The sequence below is a fragment of the Triticum aestivum genome, chromosome 6B, assembly GCF_018294505.1.
Source record: "Triticum aestivum cultivar Chinese Spring chromosome 6B, IWGSC CS RefSeq v2.1, whole genome shotgun sequence".
Taxonomy (NCBI): Eukaryota; Viridiplantae; Streptophyta; class Magnoliopsida; order Poales; family Poaceae; genus Triticum; species Triticum aestivum.
In genome coordinates this window covers 15,883,655-15,906,708 of record NC_057810.1, presented here as the reverse complement: position 1 = coordinate 15,906,708, position 23,054 = coordinate 15,883,655, and the positions used below count along the sequence as shown (strand labels likewise).

The window sequence follows — 23,054 nt, the reverse complement described above, 5'->3', positions numbered from 1 at the left end:
TAGGCATGATGCGAGAATGGATGAAGGCTTTGAGAACAACTGACCAATAATTTGATCAATATAATAGTAGTTCCATTCCAAGAAATATAACAGTGCAGTGATTACAAGGTCACCAAAATACATATTATTGGATTCACATTGAAAAGTAGTTGTCACTGGTCATCCACTTTGTTTTGCAGACTGGGGAGGCCATGAGTGTCGTCCATGAACACAGCGTCTCCTGCCATAACTGAATTGCCTTAGTTCAGAAGACTAAGGGCATCTCCAGCCGTTGCCCCCCCCCCCCCCAGGACGCATACAAATCACCCCCTGGGGGCGAGCCGGCGATACACTCGGCGCTGGGGGCGATTTTGCGCCCAGTCGGCGCCTGGGCGCCGAAATTGGCCCACTTTGCAGCCCAATTTCAGCGAATAAACGGCACATATGGGCGAGAATAGGCCCATATTCGGCGTGGTTTCGCCGTGTCTCGGCATTCAATTATCACATATTTCATCACAGAAAAATCAAATACTTCAACAAAATACTACAACAACAAATAGTTCAATACAAATTATATAGTTCAACAAATAAAAACTCGTATTTCATCACGCGGCGTCCCCCTTGAGCCTCCATAGGTGCTCAATCAGATCTTTCTGCAGTTGATGATGCACCTGTGGGTCTCGGATCTCCTGACGCATACTAAGATAGGCAGTCCAAGTTGCCGGTAGCTGGTGATCAACTTCGGTTAGAGGACCCTGCCTGTAGTATGGTTCAGTGTGAAACACTGGGTCTTCTTGCTCGCTCTCGATGATCATGTTGTGCAAGATGACACAGCAAGTCATGATATCCCACATTTGATCTTTCGACCAGGTCTGAGCGGGGTACCGAACAACAGCGAATCGAGATTGGAGCACACCAAATGCCCGCTCGACATCCTTCCTGCAAGCCTCCTGAACCTTCGCAAACTAGGCGTTCTTGCCTCCTGCCACAGGGTTTGAGATCGTCTTTACAAATGTCGACCATCTCGGATAGATGCCGTCAGCTAGATAGTACCCCTTGTTGTATTGGTGCTCATTGATCTCGAAGTTCACCGGAGGAGAATGACCCTCAACGAGCTTGGCAAAAACAGGAGAGCACTGCAACACGTTGATGTCATTGTGAGTTCCTGGCATACCAAAGAAGGAGTGCCAAATCCAGAGGTCCTGTGTGGCTACCGCCTCAAGCACCACACTGCAGCCGCCTTTGGCGCCTTTGTACATCCCCTTCCAACCAAATGGGCAGTTCTTCCATTGCCAATGCATGCAGTCGATGCTTCCAAGCATCCCAGAAAATCCTCTTGCTGCATTCTGGGCTAGGATCCGAGCAGTGTCTTCCGCAATTGGGTGTTCTCAAGTATTGTGGCCCAAACACTGCCACCACTGCCCGACAGAACTTGTAGAAACACTCTATGCTGGTCGTCCATAGTCGTCCATAGTCGTCGAGTGAATCACTAGGAGCTCCATATGCAAGCATCCTCATCGCTGTCGTGCACTTCTGGATGGAGGTGAATCCAAGAGCGCCAGTGCAATCCATCTTGCACTTGAAGTAGTTGTCGAACTCCCGGATGGAATTCACAATCCTGAGGAAGAGCTTTTGGCTCATTCGATAACGGCGCCGAAATGTTCTCTCGCCATGAAGTGGAGCATCGGCGAAGTAGTTGGAGTAGAGCATGCAACATATCATGTTGCAGACTTTTCAGACGACGAGTAAGGTGCCATAGGTCGTTGTCGTTCACTCAACTATGCCGCTGGAGTTGATGGACTCACTTTATCTTCCAAGCCTCCCGTTGTTATCTTATTTAGATGGCCTTCCGCTGTTCTCTTTTGAGACATTTGATGTAATAAGTCTGTGATTGAAACTCTGTTATAAACCATCAAGTACTGTGCGTGTCAGCATTATCGATTCAGAGATGACACTGATGCACAGAGATTGGACTGTTTGAGGTCTGGTCGCTACACGGGGCCCCAAAGGTGACCAGCGCGCGTGCGTAAGGATGGGTGCGACGGCAATTGTCGGGCCGGTGAACGCGCACCGCTCCAGCTCCTACTGCCGCGCGAGCCAACTGGTGCAGGTGAACCGGCGCGCGTACTATACCGATGACGCCGAAGATGCCGGCAGCAACATTGCGTCAAGCATCTCGTCACCACCGAAATGGTCGTCGTGGACGGGAGCAGCTAGTTCGCGCCGATGCTGATGTACACGCTACCGAGCAGAGCAGGCATGATCTCTCCTGTGAAGAAGCCGTGCATCGCCGGGTCAGTGTAGTTGCGTAGCGGCCTCCTCGTGTCGTCGTGGCATTTTAGACTAGTCAAAGTGCCTAGGTGGCCTTTTTTTTGCCAACTCAACTCGTGACGAATGGGGCCCATTTGTCATCCGCGGATTAGTGTTATTTGCAAAAATAATACGCTAGACACGGTGGTTTCTACCAAAAAAACAATGTAGTGTTTTCTGATAACTTAGCGCTCAAAGTGGTGGTTTTTGCAATTTACTCCATAGGGGTCCGACCGCAGCTGAAAGTCTTAGATCGGAGGTCGCACAGAGGGTTTATCTACATTCGGTCATCCGGAGAGTAATATTCTACATCCTGCTTGCTTTTGTTATTCATGGTGAAGAGATACCTCATGTGAGGGGTTACAATGGTGTATGAGATTGCTATCGAGAGTTTGCCTATCTGAGAATAGATGATCTAGAGGGGTCTCCGACCTCCCTTTATATAGGCAGGAAGGTGTAGGGTTTACATTGCAGTAGATGTGATATGGAGGACACAAAGGTCTTTGGCGCTCCCTAGGGCTTTTCCCTTATACTCAACCAAGTGGGCCCCTCGTAGACAACGAGGCCGGGCTCCCTCAAGAGAGCCACCCCCGGTGCAGGGCACCAGACGGCACCAGCCCGCTGGGCCATAGCCTGGTGATGGTGCCACCGCACTCACGCCACCCCCCGCCCCCCGCATCTCCGACCGCCAGACATCGGCCGCTCCTCCATCAAATCGGGCAGGAGGAGAAAGAGAAAGTGGGGGGAGGGGGGGAGGGGTATGTGAAGCTTAAGCGATTGCATGACCACGCAGAAAGGATAAGAGAAATCGTTCGGGAGACTCCAACTTAGACGCGGACGAGCCTTGGTGATGACATGGCAAGGTAAGATCTGTAAGATATGTGTGTCGGCTACGAGTGCTTTCGCGACGAGATGCTTAAAATCTAACGTTGGGGCGTTATGATTTCAAAAAAAAAAAAATTTACGTGTAGTTGCCTCTCGGTGATCTTTTGCCATTATAGATCGGGTTGGTTACACGCCGAAGTTTTATCTAACGGTTGGACGCATCGCTTCCAATTGAACGAGGTAGAAGCTGGTCTGAGGAAAAGAAAGGATCGGACGTCCGGCAAAAATTAGACGGGATAAATACGGATTTTTTTTTGAAAGTACGCCTAAACGTACTATATTTTATAAAAGGCGGAAGTTGAATTATAAGACAGTACAACTTGCCACGAATAACAAGTGTAGCAAGAACACCACGTCCTAGCTAATCAACAAATTAATCACCACGACAAGTACAAACACAACGCAAAAGGGCCTACCCTAAACCAATCATCTAGCCGTGTCACAACAAAAGCTAAACACCACAAGAGCAACAACTACAGCCGGACTTCCTTCGCCAACGCACTACCACCCTCTTGGAGCACCGGCAACTATGTACATAGAGCCCACCAAGATCAACTCGAGCCAACGGCAGCACCGGAGAACCACACCAAAAGACCTCCAAGCCAGATGTAACGACGCCAAGATGCCGCCATCGCCGGTCCTACGACGGACTAAGGCTTTCGCCCGGAGACCACACCCTAATCAAGAAGGGGAGATGCCGATGCTCCTTGGCAACGCCTCCAAGGAGGGAAACGACACACACGGGCACCGTCGTCACTAGCTCCGACCGAAGTCAAGCAGGATTTTCATCCAAACCACCTCCCAACACTACCATTGGATTTGGCTGAACAGTCCGGAGCACACCGCCACTGCCACAACACCTTGTCGTCATGATCAATCCGTCGCGGAACACCACCCCTTGCACACTCGGGAGCACTCAGACCAACACACCACTCCTGCACGGTCAAAGAAGAACTCCAGACCAACCTCCTCCAACACTGCCTAGATCCGCCGGCACGGCGAGCAAGGGCTGGCAACGCCACCGCCTGGCATCCAGCCTTGCCTCGGCAGCGATCCAGCGCCTCGCACATGAGAGGCCAGTGCTGTAAGACTTAGGGTTTTGGGAAACTGCACGACACCCGTTAAGGGTGTGGCTATCTCATATATATAAGGGGTACACCAAGGTGTACGATACAATATACAAGACATATACAGAAGCTATATGTAAATACAGTCTAACACCCTCCCTCAATCTTAACTATGCCCTGAAGTACAAAGTATGTTAAGATTGCGCCTGCAGCCTACAAACTGAGGTTGTGGAAGAGGCTTCGTGAAAATGTCAGCAAGTTGATCTTTGGAGGAGATGAACTTGATGTGGAGTAGCTTCTGTGCAACACGTTCCCGTACAAAATGATAGTCAACTTCTATGTGCTTTGTCCGAGCATGAAACACTGGATTAGATGAGAGATATGTAGCTCCAATATTATCACACCAAAGGACAGGCGGCTGAGTTTGAGGAACTCCCAACTCTCTCAATAAGGACTGTACCCATATGATCTCAGCTGTAGCATTTGCAACGGCTTTATATTCTGCTTCAGTGCTACTCCTGGACACTGTAGCTTGTTTGCGAGCAGCCCAGGCGATCAAGTTAGGACCAAAGAAGACAGCATGTCCCCCCGTGGATCGCCTGTCATCTGGATTACCAGCCCAGTCAGCATCTGAAAAAGCAGAAAGCGTAGGAGACGGTGCTGGCTGAAGGAGCAAACCATATGAGGCAGTAAAGCAAACATAACGAAGAATCCGCTTCACCGCTGTCCAATGAGAAGTCCGAGGAGCATGAAGAAATTGGCAGACACGATTGACTGCATATGAGAGATCTGGCCGAGTGATAGTTAAGTACTGCAGGCCACCAACAATGCTACGATACTCAGTGGCGTCATCAGAGGTGAGAGGATCTCCATCAAACGCAGACAGACGATCAGTAGCAGACATAGGAGTCATGACATGTTTGCATTTAAGCATACCTGCCCGTCGCAACAGGTCCATCGAATACTTATGCTGTGTGAGTGTCAAGCCAGCAGAAGAACGTGAAACTTCCAGCCCAAGGAAGTAATGCAACGTTCCTAAATCCTTCACCGCAAAATCTCCACTCAAGGAAGATATCAGACGGTCAGCAGCAGCATCCGAGGAGCTAATGAGGATGATGTCATCAACATATACCAGAAGATACATCGTCACCTGAGGTCGATGCAGAAGGAAGAGCGAGGTGTCAGCAGTAGAGGGAACAAAACCAAGTGACCGAAGAACAGAGCCCAATCTGGCATGCCAAGCACGAGGAGCCTGCTTCAACCCATAGAGCGCCTTGACCAGGCGACACAGATGATGAGGACGAGCAGGATCAACAAAACCAGGGGGCTGACGCATGTAAACCTCCTCATCCAGAACACCATGAAGAAAGGCATTCTGAACATCCAGCTGACGAAGAAACCAGCCCCGAGTAACAGCCAAGGACAACAGAAGTCGAATAGTTGTTGGTTTGATCACCGGACTGAACGTATCCTCATAGTCAAGACCATACCTTTGCTTGAACCCTTTCGCCACTAACCGTGCCTTATAGCGTTCAATAGAACCATCAGCATGCTTCTTAACCTTGAAGACCCACTTGGAATCAATGACATTGACACCAGAGACCGGAGGAACAAGCTGCCAAGTACCATTTGTCAACAATGCCTGATACTCTTGCTCCATAGCTTGACGCCAATGAGGAATCCCGAGAGCAACCTGGAAGTGACGCGGTTCAGCCGAAGGATCTTCCTTGACATGAGCAACACATGCCGCAAGCCAGGCGACCGTCCCATCTTTGCGTTGCTTGGGACACACAATACCGGATCGACTGCGAGTATGTGGTCGAAGAGGAACGGCCGCAGGTGGTGCAACCAGTGGCAACGGCCCCGGCGATGAAGAAGTATCCGACGCAGCCGGTGACGATGCAGCGGCGACAGGCGAGGACGAGGCCGACCCAGGCGAGGCCGACCCTGGCGACAGACTCGACTGGATGGGCGAGTCAGTCGGCTCAAGGCCAACCGAGGCGCGGCAGCCCAGCCCAGGCGAGCTCACCGGCTCAGGAGAGGCCGGCCCAGATGGGAGCACCAGCTCGGGGGAGGCCGGCCCCGATGGAATCACCGGCTCGGGGGAGGTCGACGCAGGGGAGACCAGCCCGGGCAAGGCCGGCCCAGGCGGAACCGACCCAGCCTCAGAAGAGGCCGGCACAGACGGAGCCGACGCTGAGGCGCCCAGTCCAGGCATGCATGGCGCATGCACAAGGCCATTCGCCACGTCGGGTGCAGTTGATGGCTCCGGCTCCTCCAGCAACTCCAGGCGAACTCCACGACCCGTTCCTGCAGCATGATTAGGCAACAACGCAGGAGAATATGCAATATCAACAAATTGAGCAGGCAGTGGAGAGGTGGATTGCAAGGAGGAGGCTGGAGGGGTGGGAGTTATGGACAAAGACGAGAACGGGAATACACTCTCGTCAAACACAACATCACGCGAGATGTAGACACGGTTGGATGGAATATGAAGACACTTGTACCCTTTGTGAAGAGAGCTATACCCAAGAAATACACAAAGTTTGGACCGAAACTCGAGCTTGTGCTTATTATAAGGGCGAAGATGAGGCCAGCATGCACAACCAAAAACTTTGAGAAAAGTATAATCTGGAACCTCATTAAGCAATAGTTCAAGTGGTGTTTTCATCCCAAGGAGACGTGTAGGAAGCCTATTTATGAGAAAACAGGCAGTAGAAAAAGCATCACTCCAAAAACGAAAAGGTGCTGATGCATGAGCAAGTAAGGTGAGACCGGTTTCGACAATGTGACGATGCTTACGTTCAGCCGTGCCATTCTGCTGATGTGTATGAGGACAAGACACGCGATGCGAAATCCCAAGCTTATTAAAAAAGGAATTGAGGTTGTGATATTCACCCCCCCAATCTGACTGAACATGAATAATCTTATGCTTAAGAAGACGCTCAACATGAGCTTGAAATTGCAGGAACACATCAAACACATCGGATTTACGTTTGATAAGATAAAGCCAAGTGAACCGACTATAAGCATCAATAAAACTGACATAATAATTATGACCGCTCACAGAAGTTTGGGCATGCCCCCATACATCAGAATAAATAAGCTCAAGTGGAGTTTTGACGACACGACTCGAATCAGAAAACGAAAGCTGATGACTCTTGCCTTGTTGACAGGCATCACAGACTGTGGCAACATCTTTATTGGACACAACGGGAAGACTATGACGATGAAGAACACTACGAACTATGGGAGTGGCAGGATGGCCGAGCCGTGCATGCCAATGAGTAGGCGACACACGGACACCAGTGAGTGCTCGAGGGGCAGAAGGCAGATCAAGTGCATATAATCCATCGCGCAGGCGACCTCTAAGCAGAACGTCCCTCGTGGCCCGATCCTTGATAAAAAAATAAAAAGGATGAAACTCAGTGAAAACATTGTTATCACGAGTAAGCTGAGAACAGACAATAGGCTACGAGTAGCAGAAGGAACTCTAAGGACATTACGAAGATGGAGAGATTTCTGTTGATGAGTTAAAAGAGAGGCCTGACCAACATGTGATATGTGCATACCTGCTCCACTGGCGGTGTGAACCTGATCATTACCACGGTATGGCTCCTGAACTGAGAGTTTGCCCATCTCACCCGTCAAATGATTCGTAGCGCCCGTGTCCATATACCATGTTGGATCAATGGGGTATGATGTAGTGTGGCCTGCTTGACGAGCAGGCTCATGAGTGGCCAAGGCAGCTTGTTTCTCGTTGCCTTTGCCATTGTTGCCGACGCCGAGGAAGTCCTGCTTGAAGCGGCGATGACAGCGGGAAGCAACATGACCTGGGATGTTGCATAGTTGACAAGGGAGCTGAACGCCACAAGAAGGGCAACAGGCACACGAACGACCACCCCCGGTCGTGGGGAAAGGAGCTGCGGCAGGCGACCGCGGAGCCGGCAAAGTCAATGGTGCTGTTTTGCCTGCTGCAGTTGACTTGAAGGGCTTCCCTTTTCCATGAGTGGCAGCGTTGGCAGCCATGCAACTCGGATTGGTACGGCGGGACTTGATGCGCTGTTCCGTGGCAAGGAGGCGGGCGTAGAGCTCACGGGGTTCAAGTGGAGTATCACGGCCATTGATGTTCTCAGCAAAATTATCATAGTCGTCATCCAGACCATTCATGACGAAAGTGGTGAAGTCCTCTTTGCGAAGCGGTTGACCAATGGAGGCTAGAGTGTCTGCGAGACGCGTCATCTTGCCGAAGTAGTCGGTAATGCTGAGGTCAAGAAGCTTGGTCTCTCCCTGCTCCGTACGAAGAGTGTGAGCACGAGCCTGCTGCTGAGATGCAAAGCTAGTGTGAAGGGCAGACCACGCCTCCTGGGACGTGGCAGTGAAGAGAACCAAGGAGGACACCGCCTCGGTGAGCGACGACTGGATCGCCGAAAGTATGGCCTGATCCTGAGCCACCCACGCATGGTATGCCAGGTGATGTGGTGGAGGACACGGCAAGGAACCATCGACGTAGCCCTCCAGATAACGACTGCGGAGAAGTGGCAACACCTGTGCACGCCATGACAGATAATTGTCCGTCGTCAGCTTCACTGGGATCAGATGCGCGAAGTAGAACGGCGTGCTGGCCACGGCATGATCAGCAGGAGGAGGCGCCGTGTAGTAGGTCATGTGAGATGATCCACCAGATGCAGCCATTGCCGGAGGGTAGTATCCGCCGTAGGGCAATGGCGGCGGCGGGGCCCTGTCCGGCCCAGCGTTCGCGGCGACAGGTGAAGGCGCGTAGGGCGCCGCTGCAACAGCGGCAGGAGATGCAGCCGCGGCGGGCGCGTAGGGCGGCGCCCCGTAGTGGCCCGTTGATGAAGTAGCGGCCCCGTAGGGGCCATAGGCCGCCGATCCGGCAGGGACGGGCGCCGCCCCGTAGGGGCCTGCGGGCGGGAGTGGAGCAGCCCCGTACGAGCCGTAGGCTGCCGATCCAGCGGGGACGGGCACCGCCCCGTAGGGGCCTGCGGGCGGGAGTGGAGAAGCCCCGTGGGGGGCGTAGGTGGCCGATCCCATCCACGGACCGGTGTACGAAGGATCCCCCAGGGTCGGCGGAGGCGCGGCCGGTGACGACGGCGGTGGCTGATCCGAGGAGGCGCCTACCATCAAAGATTGGCCGGTGTAGACCGAAACCAGGGGACGCGAGGAGAGGAATGGCGACGCAGGCGCCGTGACAGAAGCCGGCGCGACGGCGGCGACGGAGTTGGGCGCGATCGCGGCGGCGGAGGCGGCGGCGGCAGCAGCAGCGGAAGACATAGGATCGGTTAGGGTTGATACCATGTAATACTTAGGGTTTTGGGAAACTGCACGACACCCGTTAAGGGTGTGGCTATCTCATATATATAAGGGGTACACCAAGGTGTACGATACAATATACAAGACATATACAGAAGCTATATGTAAATACAGTCTAACAAGTGCGCCTCGCCTCCCGCACACGACGAGCGCGGCCACAATGACACTTCCCGACGCGAGGCGCTCGATCGAGGTCCCAGATCCACCCCGCAGCCACCAGCACCCCAAGGCGCCGCCTTCCCAGACAACTCCTACGGCAGCAGTAGTCGTCCAGCTCGCCACAGCCTCCGCTGCAAATCCGGTCCGCCGTCCCCGGCCACCGCTCCTGACCGGGTTCCGCAGCCACCAGATGCCGTCTGCACCACGACAGCGGACTCCCGTGCCGGCGCCCCGAGGAGACCGCCACGCTTATCTTCCAGACCCTGCTCCGCCTCTTCCCGTGCTCCCTGTCGTGCGCCGCCACACCAGAGACGCCGTGCTGCCAACTTGCAGAGGTTCCTCCCGCGCGACGGAGTCCCGTCGGGATGCGCACTCCTTGCCCGCCACCTTTGACGGCCGAGCGCCGCCACCGCCGCCAATGGCGGCGACCAGGGGGGTTGCTAAGAGGAGGGGCTCGGGGCAGCTACGGTTTCACCTCCGGAGCCGCCCGCGTGTGCGGCTCGATGGGGAGGAGGGGAATGTAATATTACCACTCCTCCATCTCTCTCACTGTAACCCTTCCACACGGGATTCTTTTCAGAAACCAAATCGGAGATGAATACATATGTTGCAACAAAGCTTATCTTGTAGAAATATTTTGCAACACATGTGATGTTGCAGATTTTTTTTTTCTTCGGAAATGTTAACGCCCACACGTGTGGGCGTTTACATCTCGCCCATACGCGTGGATCCGCGTCCGTTCGTGAGCGCACGAATCTTGGCATGTTTTTAGTGCCATGTAGGACTGGCATGGTGTGTGGGTGTTCATCCGGTCGCCCACACGGCCGTTTCACCACACGGGAGGGGCTGGTGTGTGGGCATTCAGCAGTTCGCCCACACGCCACTTTCCACGCACGTACAAGGGCTAGTGTGTGGGCATTTGTCATCTCGCCCACACGCCCGTCTCCTCTCTCACACCCAAGCTGCTAGTTGCCACATGTTTTGCAGCGCACATGGCAACTGCCCTAGTATGCTTATAAGCAGGTAAGAACTCTCTTTTTACCCGAGTTGCCATGTGTTTCGCAAGGTACACGGCAACTGCCTAGTGTGCACGTAAGCATATGGCAACTCTGTCTTTACCGAGTTGCCATGTGTTTTTGCATGGTACATGACAACTACCATAACGTGCACGCAAGCAGATGGCAACTCTTCCTTTTTACATGGCAACTGCCCTAGCATGCTTGTGAGCACATGGCAACTCTCTCAACTGCCTAATGTTAGTATGTGGCAACTCCTAAAATTTTGAAATCATGGCAACTACAGTAGACCAGACCATACATGGCAACTGCAGTTGAGCAACAGTTGTTCGACATGGCAACCGTAGTTCAGCGACATGGCAAGTGCAGTTAAACGAACATGGACGAGGGTCTGGACCATGGCAACTGCGGGCGCGCGGTGACTGTCACGCGCGGTGATTGTCACACGTGGCATGTGGGACCAGGAGATATGAGGCCTGACATACGGGGCGTGTGGGCGTTATCTACTTCGCCCGGGAGGAAAAAAAGAGGTGTGTGGGCATTACTTGTTTTGCCCACACGAAGGTGTGTGGGCTGTTCCTCTTATGCACCACACAAAATGTATGGGCAGTCTCCCTAACGCAGTAACGCCCACACGTGTGGCACTTATCGACGTCCTTTTTCTTTACTATTTTTGTAACATGGGTTTTGGGGAAGAATCATTTGTAACATGGATGATATTACAGTAAATATTTAAAGTTTTTTTGACTTCATTTATTTTGCAATATGAATGCTGTTGTGGAACGCAATTTTACAACACACATGATCTTGCGAAAAAGATTGTAGAACGACAGACCTAAAGGACAGGCGTCGCACAGAGAAGGCAACGGACCGCTCGTGTGCAATCTGCCGGCTGAACTCAAGCTTTTCCCACGGCATAAATGCCGGACTCTTTTCAGAAACCAAATCGGAGAAGAATGCGTACGTGGTTCCTAACATCTTATTCGTTCAAGGCCCAACAAAACCACGGCCGGCCTGGAGTATCGTGCGGCCGTACGTACTACTACCATATGAGGTGAGGAGGTGATCTGTCTTTTGCCGGCGATACAAGTTTCCCCAGAGCCGCAGTAGATTCGTCCACATGTCTTCCGCCGACGATCCATCGATGTCGGCCTCCACCATCGTCGCGGACACCGCGAGCGGCTGCCACATCCTAAAAATCGATGGTTACTCGCACACCAAGGGGACCCCCACCGGGCAGGCCATCAAATCCGGGCACTTCACCGTGGGCGGCCATCGCTGGTGCACCAACTATTACCCCAACGGCCACACCTCCGACTCAGCGGATCACGTATCCTTTTTCGTTGTGCTCGACGAAAAGGTATTCAAGACGGTCAAGTTCCATGGCCAGATTCGGTTCGCCAGCCTAGTTACGAGGAAACGGCCGCTCACATCGGCAGACCCTTTGAATTGTCTGACAACAGGCCACATGTGGGGCTATGCTAAGTTTGCCAAAAGAGAAGAGCTGGAGCGATCGGAGCACCTCACCAACGACGCTTTCACAGTGAGATGTGACTTGGTTGTCATCAATGAGATCCGTACCGAGGACGTGGCCGCCGTCGGCGTCAACCAGTTTGTCACCGTGCCACAGTCCAACCTCACCCAGCACGTCGGCGACCTCCTAAAGAGCGAGAAGGGTACCAACGTGGTGTTCGAGGTCTGCGGCGAGACTTTCCCCGCGCACCGGTGCGTGCTCGCCGCCCGGTCACCGGTCTTCAGTGCAGAGCTCTTCGGTGCAATGAAGGAGGGCAGCGGCGGCGTCGTGCGTGTAGGCGACATGGAGGCGCGGGTGTTCAAGGCGCTGCTCTCTTTCGTGTACACAGACTCCTTGCCGGAGACAGAGGAGGAAGACGACCAAGCAGGCAGCATGTTCCAGCATCTACTTGTCGCGGCTGACAGATATGACCTGGGGCGGCTGAAGCTGATTTGCGAGGAAAAGCTGTGCGTGTACATCGATGTGTTCACGGCGGCGACCACTCTAGCGATGGCTGAGCAGCACCATTGCCACGGGCTGAAGAAAGCATGCCTCGAGTTCCTCAGCACGCCGGCAAATATGGAAGTTGTATACTACCAGGGGTGGAAGTGGGTGTATCGAGCCATTTTTTTGCTCCCTGTAATCTAATTTTGTACATTTTGCAGATTTTCAGTGAATCAACACCCAAAGCTCTTGCATGTTATGCAAAAAAAAGATCCGGCGGTACGCTCGACGATTCCCCCAAAACGCTGCAAATCCAGATTTTGGGGCAAGGCGGCGTGGATCAACATGGGCCCGCGTGCTTGTCCCACGTCCCTGTTGCCTGGCGCAAGGCTTCTGCCGGGCCTGGGCAGAAGTTTGCAGTGATAGATGATGCTCAGCTCCTTCCTCACAGAGTATTGAACTGAACGTCCCTTGTTTGAACATAGGAGTACAACATAAACACAGTAAAAAAAATCAAGACGAAACTTGTGGAAAATACAATTGGGATGTGTTGTAATTTCCTCAGTTCCATTTTTTACTTTGCCATGAAATATGTTGTTTCACTCATTTTATAGGACCTTGTAGCACATCCCTGCATACCGGTGCATACAAGGGTCTAACGCATCAACTGTGGAAATAACTACACAGAGTTGCCTGATCTAGTTTTTTGAAATAACGTCAATCTAGTTTTTGCCTAAATGGCTCGATATTTTGGAGCCTGACCCTGTGGTTTTAGCTAGTGTTTTTTAGATTTTGTAAAAGGTAGTGTAAAAACCATCTTTAGTGTCAGCTTTGAGTTGGTGTTCCCATCATCCTTCTCCAATATCATGATGCGCGTCCTAGTTCACCTAGCCGAAGAGATTGTCATTCTGGGTTCTGTATTTCTGCACAATATGTTCCCCTTTGAGAGGTTCATGGTAGTATTAAAGAAATATGTTCATAACCGTGCTAGGCCAGAAGAAGCATCTCCAAGGGCCATGAAAATGAGAAGATCATTGAGTTTTGTGTTGACTTTATTCCTAACCTTAAACCGATTGGTGTTTCTGAATCGCGGCATGAGGGCAGACTCGGTGAAAAAGGCACGCTACGACCAAAAGCAATAATATATATGGACGGGCACTCTCTCACTCAAGCACACTACACAGTTCTACAAAATTCCTCCTTGGTGACTCCGTATATCGAGGAACACAAGAATATTCAATGCTCCAAACACCTTGAGCAGTTTGTTGCAGACACATCTCATGCATGACGACGCTATTGAAGATGAGATGTGCTTGCTGTCCAAGTTATCATCTTTGAATATATTGACTTTCAAAAGATAAGAGATAAATGGGAATAATTTGATACGATCGCCCAAGATAAAAAGAGCACCAACCAAAACGGTGGTGTCCGCTTTGATGCAGCAAACACCAATAGGCCAAAGGACACATATTATGGTTACATAGCGGAGATATGAGAATTTGACTATGGACGTGATTTGAAGATCCCTTTATTTCGGTGCAAATGAGTCAATCTGACAGGAGGTGAGGTAACGGAACACCCGCAGTACGGAATGACAATAGTGGATCTCAACAATATTGCGTACACAGATGAACTATTTGTCCTAGTCAATGATGTGGTGCAAGTTTTCTATGTGAAATACATGTCTACCAAGCCGATAAAAAGAAAAAATAAGGAAGCGAATACATCATACGATGAGCCAAAGTGCCACATAGCTCTTTCAGGAAAAAGAAACACCGTGGGAGTGGAGGACAAGACAGACATGTCAGAAGATTATGAAAAGTTTCTTGAAATTGCTCTCTTCAGAGTGAATATTGACACGAGCATCCAGTTAAATGATGAAGATTGTCCATGGTTACGGCGCAAAGGGCACACACGAAGAAAAAATTTATACCCAAAGATCCCACTCTGGGGTGTGACCGGCTTCACTGTCATCACTTTCTTCTTTAGTGAGTTTCCGGACTTATATATCTAGAAAGTGCCACTTCGGACAAACCGGAGGGAATCTTTGTAATAGTTAGGGTACTTATGTGTTTTGGCATTTAAAATGTGAAGAAATATTGTGTACAAACAAATTTTTCAACCCTTTCTGACTTCATTTGCTATTTTTCATGTATTTACTGATTTTTTAAACTAAATGACCCTGAAATTGAAAAGCACTACAAATGAACTCTGAAAAGGTTGAAAGTTGGCATGATATCATCATTTCACCCATATAGCATGTGCTAAAAAGTTGAGAGGGTTACGGCCTAAACTGAATGCACTTCGTGTACAAAATGAACAATCTCTTTCGAAGTATCAGGGTTTCAGACGAAAACTTGTCTGTTACAAAAGCATTTCATTTTTCCAAACTTATTTCAACTCGAGATTTTATGTGTGTTCAGTATGCACCATTCAAATCCACATTTTCTCATGGGGACCGGTTCCCTGCTGGTACAGGAAAGCAGACATTTTTAGGAGATGATCATAAAACTGGGACAAAGACGGGGACAGGTTTGTGGTTTTCTCGCGGGGACAGGTTTGGGTAAGCAAATCCTGGCGGGCTTCATCCTCGTTGCCGTCTTGACTTGTACTACATCTAAAATACAACTTATGAGACCTTCATCAAACAATCATTTATATGTAAGCAGCCCTAAGTGTTGTGACATCAATGGACTTGTCCTCCCTCTTGAGCATAGTCTAGGGTATTTAATACTTCTCATCTGTTATGAATGTCAGTAAAGCAATGGTACATAAGTACAACCACTCCACCGTGCAGTGTGTGCCTTCTATGGAAAATACTGGAAAAAGAAACTAATATATGAATAGCCTTCTTATAATACCAGAAAAATAGTGGCACACCCAAACAGCGTGTTTGTTTGGAGGGAGTTGCCGATGGGAAATGGGAGTTTAAGTCTATGGTAGTTAAATTCCTTTGATTGGCTCAGGTACATGGGAGTTAGGATGGGGAGAGGAAGGGAATTAAGAGGTCCAACTCCCTTCAATCTCTTCCATGGGTGGACCAGGTAATTAAGCGTGGAAGTGGGAATAATTGACGTAAAAGAAAAAAACTATTCGCGCACGTCCTGTTGTTTAACGGCTGATGAAGCGCTCATTTTTTTTCTTATCCAAACTTCCGTATCATCAACAATTCTCAGTCCTATAACTCCCTGTAGAATTCCCACCGATAATTACTGCCATGCACCAAACATGGGACTGGGACTAATAATCTACTTCCCAAGTCTAATTTCTTCACAACCCCCCCCCCCCCCCCCCCCCCCCCTCGTAAACTCCCATGCCAATCCCTCAAGCTGCCAAACACGCTGAGAGTTCCATAGATCACCATACATTTCTCTATGGACTCAACCCATCGCTAACTCATAATAAAGGAGCTACTGGCCCAGATAGGACAAAAGAAAAGAGGAGAAGAAGTCATAAAACTATAAGCGTTTGGGCATATGAGACATCAGGTATAAAGAGAACATTCATCTATCTGAGGGACATGGAGCAAGAGAATGCAGCACGTCGAAAATCAAGAGCTAGAGGACCCACCCAACAGCACTCCTGAAATCATTGGCAACATAGACATTAGTCAGCAGCTTGGGGACATCCTCAGTCACTACAACACCCTCATGTCTCCTGCATGCTAGTAGCCTAGAATTCATTGGTGACATTAACAATATTAGTGACAATATTAGTGACCCTGAGATTTTCATCATATTACTTCCTTCTTGATTGTGTCTTGGCAAATATGACCTATAGACATCCACATCACATGTGTCAACTACAATTCTTTTTACTACATCTTGCATGCCTTAGCTATATTTTTTGACAAACTTTCCGGCTGCATTGCGTGTTCTACCTATATTTTTTAGCTATATTTTTTCAACTATATCTCGTTTCATAACTTCATTGTTTACTAGTTAAGACAATAATTAAAGTTTACGGAGAGTCAGACCCAAACTTAGAGTGTCAAAATACGATTTAGAATTCAAAATGAAGACGGTATAAAGTCCAAATGAGAAACACGTTGCTAATCCATGTTAACTAGCCATGTGTATGTTGTTTGGACTATCGTCTCATTTAAATGTGGATCATGTTAATTAAGTCAGTCTCCTTAACTCTAGTGGACTGAGTGCTATTTTTACATGCTTAGTACAAGAAAAATGGTTCTAATCTGAATACCTACCAGGAAATATCCACTTTAGCTAGTTTAGCACTTCTGATGGAATTGTCAGCTCTGCCAATAATGTAAATTTGAGGCGAATCAATCTTACATGCATAGTGAGCTGCAAGCCAATTCAAAATACTTGTTGACTTGTCTAGTCTGGTCCAGAGGATTATCACCATTGAAGCATGGAAAATCCATCTTAGGCCCTTTTTCAGTACTCTTTAGAAATTGTGCCGCTCTGTCAAATTTATAATGATTTTTGTAGTTTACAAATTGTGAACACCTTCTGACAGAATTTGTCCTTGTTCAAATTTTAACTGAATTAAACTAGCCACTCGTGTCTCTATTTCTTTAACTAGTTCAGACAAATATGGTGATTTTTCTAGTTTACTCTCTCCGTCCTTGAAAGACTGTACTTCCAACTTTGTTGAAGGGTCAAACTATATCAAAGTTTGACCGAGTTTATGCAAAACATGTTTGTAAAACCAAATACGTATATGATGCAAATATATAATTATCATGAATCTAATGCTACTAATTTGCCGACATAAATGTCGGTGTATTATTACATAAATATGGTCAAAGATAAAAAGGTTTGACTTTCCAACAAAGTTGGAAGTACACACTGGGTGTACCGATGTTTGTAGAGACATCAATGGAATATATCTGGGAGCTTCGGCCCTTGTACATGTCGAACTCACAGATCCTGCTTCCTCTAGGCGTTAGCAAGTCGAGAAGCCATGTCCTTGTCGATAGATCTCTTGCAAACTCCTATCGTCATCGCCTCAAATTGCAAAGAACCGATTACGAACATCGAGGAGGGAACTGGTGGAAAGCATGGTCACATCGTGCTTGAAATCAAGATTATGTCTTCTAAGCATGGTTTTCACTTTCAGTGAGATTTCGATAAAATCCACTGAATTTCATTAATTTCAGCAGTATCTGAAATAATTACCTTTCGGCAAACATATTTCAGCAATTTCAGTATGAATTCATATATTTTTCATAAATAATTTTAGAAAATTCAAATATTTAATTACTTTAGCTGGCCTTTTGGCCGAAACACAAGCCACAATCATTTAATTTGAGTAATGTTGGTTTGGTTGGTGCTGAAATTTTTCTCAAACCAAAAACATGAAAACCTTGCTTATGAGTTTCAGCCTCTTTTTTTTTGAAGAATGATCTTCAAAGTTTGAGGCACACAGCCTTGCCAAACAGGAGCTAGGTTTATCTGAAGGATGCATCTTTGGCGCCTACACCCCCGATATCAAATAGTGTTTCTCTAAACATTATGAGCAATAAAAGGTGCTCTAGCCCAAAGAAAATCTAATTAACTCAAGCTTTCAACTGTGCTGTATTGTCGGGCCTGATTTACTATGCATATTTAAGGATAACTCCAACTACATGATTAAATCTAGAAAATGATGAAAGCAATACTCCCTCCTGTCCTTTTACTCTGCACATGGGATTTGTCTAAAGTCAAACTTTGTTAAGTTAGACCAAATTTGTATTAGAAAATATTAAGATCTATAATATCTGATAAATATAATACTTCCTCTGTCCTAAAATTCTTGTCTTAGATTTGTCTAAATACAGATGTTCCAAGTCACGTTTTAGTATTAGATACATCCGTATCTAGACAAATCTAAGACAAGAATTTTAGGGTAGAGGGAGTATGAAAATATATTCCGAGATGTATCTAATGATATTGGTGTCGTTATGTGAATGTTAATACTTTTTTGAATAAACTTGATCAAAGTTGGATGAGATTAAGTTCAGACAAACCTAATATGCAGAGTAAAAAGGACATGAGAGAGTAGATACTACTACCCGCAACACACAACTAGCTAGCTAGCTAGCTAGCACGCAACACCAGGTCGGCCGTTGCATCAACCCGAGTCCGCTTGTTCCCTTTACTGATCAGGGAATTCATCACAGGTGCCACGGACATCCTAATCAGCTCATTAGAAACAGCGGGGCAGCTCCTTCTTAGATGGCTGAAGTCATTGCCTGTCAGCATGGCTGCCACCACATGTGCCGGGGTGCTGAGGAACTCAATGCAAGCTTTCCTCAGCCCAGGGCAGCCGTGCTGCTCAGCAATCGCTAGCATAGTTGGCGCCGACAACACATTGACGTCCGTGCAGAGCTTTTCCTCGAAAATCAGCTTCAGCCGCCCCGGGTCATACCTGTCAGCCGCGACGAGTAGATGCTCGAACATGGTGCCTGCTTGGTCGTCTTCCTCTTCTGTCTCCGGCAAGGAGTCGGTGTACACGTAAGAGATCAGCGCCTTGAACACCCTCCTTCATTGCACCGAAGAGCTTTGCACTGAAGACCGGTGACCGGGCGGCGAGCACGCACCGGTGCGCGGGGAATTTCTCGCCGCCAACCTCAAACACCACATCGGCGCCCTTCTCGCTCTTTAGGTGGTCCCCTAGGTGCTGGATAAGGTTAGATTGTGGCACGACGACGAACTGGCTGCCCGTCGCCGCCACCTCGGTGCGGAACTCGTTGATGACGATGACGTCACACCTGACTGTGAAAGCGTCGTTGGTCAGGTGCTCCGATCTCTCCAGGTCTTCCCTCTTGACGAACTTCTCAAGCCCCCACATCTTGCCTGTTGTCAGGCTGAACACAGGATCTGCCGATGTGAGCGGCCGATTCCTCGGGACGAGGCTGGCGAAACGAATCCTGGCCTGCAACTTGACCTGCTTGGAGACCTTCTCGTCGAGTACAAGGTAAAAGGATACGTGATCCGCGGAGTCGGGGGTGCAGTCGTTGGGGTAATAATTGAAGAGGAGTAGAGATTGGGTTCCATTGCATCGGTCGGGGATAATACCCACAGATTGGATTGCCCATGCCTCCACCAATACTCTAACTCGCCGGAGATGCGAAGGATTGCCGCAAACCTCGTCCCCAATACAGGAACTTCGCAACCGGCTGACATAGTTAACACAAATACCCCCTCTGTGAAGAAATATACGAGCATTTAGATTACTATTTTAGTGATCTAAACACTCTTATATTTCTTTACGGGTGGAGTACTAGCCCAGCTACTTTGAGTCGGCGGCGTGCGGCGAAGCACGATGAAGGAGGACCCCCCGGTCGTGGGATGTGCTACCTCGACCGAGCTGTTTTGCAAAGGCCGGTCACCATGAAAGAAGTGCAGGCCACCCGTTTGATCGAATACCACGTGTATAGATAGAGAAAGAAAGAAAAAAAAAATCTTATTTCGATCCGTTCTTATCGCGGCCTAAAATTTTGAAAAGGAAAGCCGCCCTTCTAATTAAAGAAAGGTTCAAAAGAAAAACAAAAAGGAAAAGGCAGAAGAGAAAACTCCGCAACCCAACCCAAATAAACTCACCTGATTTTCCTAATCGAAACACATCCTTTTGCTGCTATTCAAAAGCTGCGAAGCTGCAGATATAGGAAATATTAAGGAGCTAGCAAGAGGCCTGGATGGGCAGTGAGAAAAGAAGAAGAAAATTGGAAAGTGAAAAACATTTGGGAGTATGAGGCATCAGGTAAATGAGAAGCATTCATCCACGAGAACCGTCATGTTGATCAGTCCCATGTTGTGGCAGACAGGAGCCTGACGGTGTTGAGGCTATGGAAGCTAGCCTGGAGCATGATCACAGGTGGTATAGGGACGGTGGGTGAACATGAGATCTGAAATTGTACTACCAGGGGTGGAAGTGGGTGTATCGAGCCATTTTTTTGCTCCCTGTAATCTAATTTTGTACATTTGTAGATTTTTAGTGAATCAACACAGAAAGCTCTTGCATGTTATGCAAAAAAAGATCCGGCGGTACGCTCGACGACTCCCCGAAACGCTGCAAATCCAGATTTTGGGGCAAGGCGGCGTGGATCAGCATGGGCCCGCGTGCTTGTCCCACATCCTTGTCGCCTAACTCTCAGGGCTTCTGCCGGGCCTGGGCAGAAGTTTGCAGTGATAGATGATGCTAAGCTCCTTCCTCACAAAGTATTGAACTGAACGTCCTTTGTTTGAATATAGGAGTACAAGATAAACACAGTAAAAAAATCAAGACGAAACTTGTGGAAAATATAATTGGGATGTGTTGTAATTTGCTCAGTTCCATTTTTTACTTTGCCATGAAATATGTTGTTTCACTCATTTTATAGGACGTTGTAGCACCCCCCATGCATACAGGGGGCATACAAGGGCCTAACGCATCAACTGTGGGAATAACTTGTTGGCACAGGCCCGACCTCGACGTTGCGATCCGCCGAGTACTTCCCGGCGAGACGCACGTACGAGCAAACTGCGACCGATTACTTTCTGGTCGATCAAGTTGTAGCACACAACAAGCAACTAAACAGGCAAGTCGATTGATCCTACGTGATCTAGCACATGCACGTACGTATACGTAACAATACGCCACCGGCTAGACTGACGGAACTCACGCACGCGAGAACACACGAGTTGATGGCAAACAGGGCCGTGTCGGTCCTGTGATTTGTATTGCTTTGTTTGATCTGATTACAGGCATAGGGTACAGCTATATTTATACTAGTACAAAGCTAGCTAACCCAAACCTACTCGGATGACTGAACGTATCCGTTCCGGACACGACAACGTGGTTAATTCCAACATAACTACACAGAGTTACCTGATCTAGTTTTTTGAAATAACGTCAATCTAGTTTTTGCCTAAATGGCTCGATATTTTGGATCCCTGACCCTGAGACACACCAGGCAGGCACATGTCTCATGGCCATGTGGTTTCAGTTAGTGTTTTTTAGATTTTGTAAAAGCTAGTGTAAAAACCGTAGTGCGGGAAATGCAGTAGCAAGCAAATCATAATTGGCTGTTGGTGTGCCCTTCCTTTGCAGCTGGTAACGCCTCCTTTGGTTCATGGGATAGGAATGTCATAGGAGTAGGAAAATCATAGGAAGTGAGATGGCATGCGTCTAATTTCTGTGGGGGAAGAGATGTCATTTGAAGCATAGGATAGGGATTCTTTCATTGAGTCTAGAAAAATGTTTGAAATATGAAGGTTGGTTCCTATCTTACAAACCAAAGGGCCCCAAAAGAATTTTTCCTATGAAGATCATATCCTACACAATTCCTACAAACCAAAGGAGGCCTAAGAGTGGCCTTCACGTAAATTTCGTCAGCTTCCTGCCCCTGTACTCCACCTTTTCTCAGTGAGAAACTGTCTTAGCGTAATTCAGGAATGCCACTTCACTCACATAACATCACTGAAGCTTGTGGTCAAACAAATATGCCAACACTGTATGCCATTGAGCACGACCAAGTGGTGCAGGGACTACTGATTAAGATCTGATTCACTCCGAATATAGACGTTTAATGCGTTGTTAAAATCTGATCAATTACTGGTTAATCCTTGTGTTGTGAAAGTTGACATGTGCTTGAACTTGTTCATTCCTGGAAAAGGGCAAGTTCACAATGGTGTGCTCATATGTAATGCATATAATACTGCTCAATAAACTGACTACGTAAGATTATATACAACCAACATCAAAATATATTCTATACCGGCTTACTTGTACTACACCCTATATACAACTCACAAGTCCTTCATCAAACAATCATTTAATGTTGTCACAACACCAACTACTTTAACACACATTTAAACTTCCCATCTCTTCTCAGTTTAGCCAGGCTGACCCTTCTTGTGAATGGAAGTAATGCGATGACATAACTCCATCCACTTTAGTGCAAACACGTGTATGCATGTTACAAGCAAAAATAAAAAAAAACACAACAATCGCCTTCTTATAAATAGCGATAAACAATGGCACATCCAAAGTTCTTTAGAGACTAGTAGCATTATCATACATCTCTCTCCATAGACTCGACCCAATATTCACTTCCGAAAATAAACCTACTCCCACTAGTCGAGTCATAATCTTCTGCTGGTATTGGGAATTCGTAGATAAGAAATACAAAGGAGCTAGTGGCTTCGATATAGAAGATGATAAAACAAGAGAAGAAATTGTAAACTATAATCCTCTGGGAGTAGGAGTCATCGGGTACATGAGAACCATTCTTCCATCTCACCAACCTGGAGCTAGAAGACGGCAGTTATGACGTGTATGTCGAGATAGAGGACACATGTGGTAGCATAGCCGATATTTTCACTGAGGACGTGGCTAGTCTTGATAGTCTTCCTTTGG

General features: G+C 48.2%; 1 protein-coding gene and 1 pseudogene across 1 annotated transcript; one reads left to right on the top strand and one right to left on the bottom strand.

Moving 5' to 3' along the window:
* The first annotated feature begins 11,879 nt into the window (after positions 1-11,879).
* LOC123138623 (BTB/POZ and MATH domain-containing protein 1-like) lies at positions 11,880-13,171 on the top strand. The gene is made up of 2 exons (XM_044558573.1): positions 11,880-12,851; positions 12,929-13,171. Exons 1-2 carry the CDS (start codon positions 11,895-11,897, stop codon positions 13,169-13,171), a joined length of 1,200 nt encoding a protein of 399 aa, XP_044414508.1. The 5' UTR covers positions 11,880-11,894.
* A 5,580-nt stretch (positions 13,172-18,751) lies between these two features.
* LOC123138622 (BTB/POZ and MATH domain-containing protein 1-like) lies at positions 18,752-19,505 on the bottom strand (annotated as a pseudogene).
* Between the last annotated feature and the right edge of the window lie 3,549 nt (positions 19,506-23,054).

Coding starts and splice junctions, on each gene's coding strand:
- LOC123138623 (XM_044558573.1), top strand. CDS start 11,895: ATGTCGGCCTCCACCATCGTCGCGGACACCGCGAGCGGCTGCCACATC. Junction 12,852..12,928: donor CGCCGGCAAATATGGAAGTT/GTATACTACCAG, acceptor TACATTTTGCAG/ATTTTCAGTGAATCAACACC.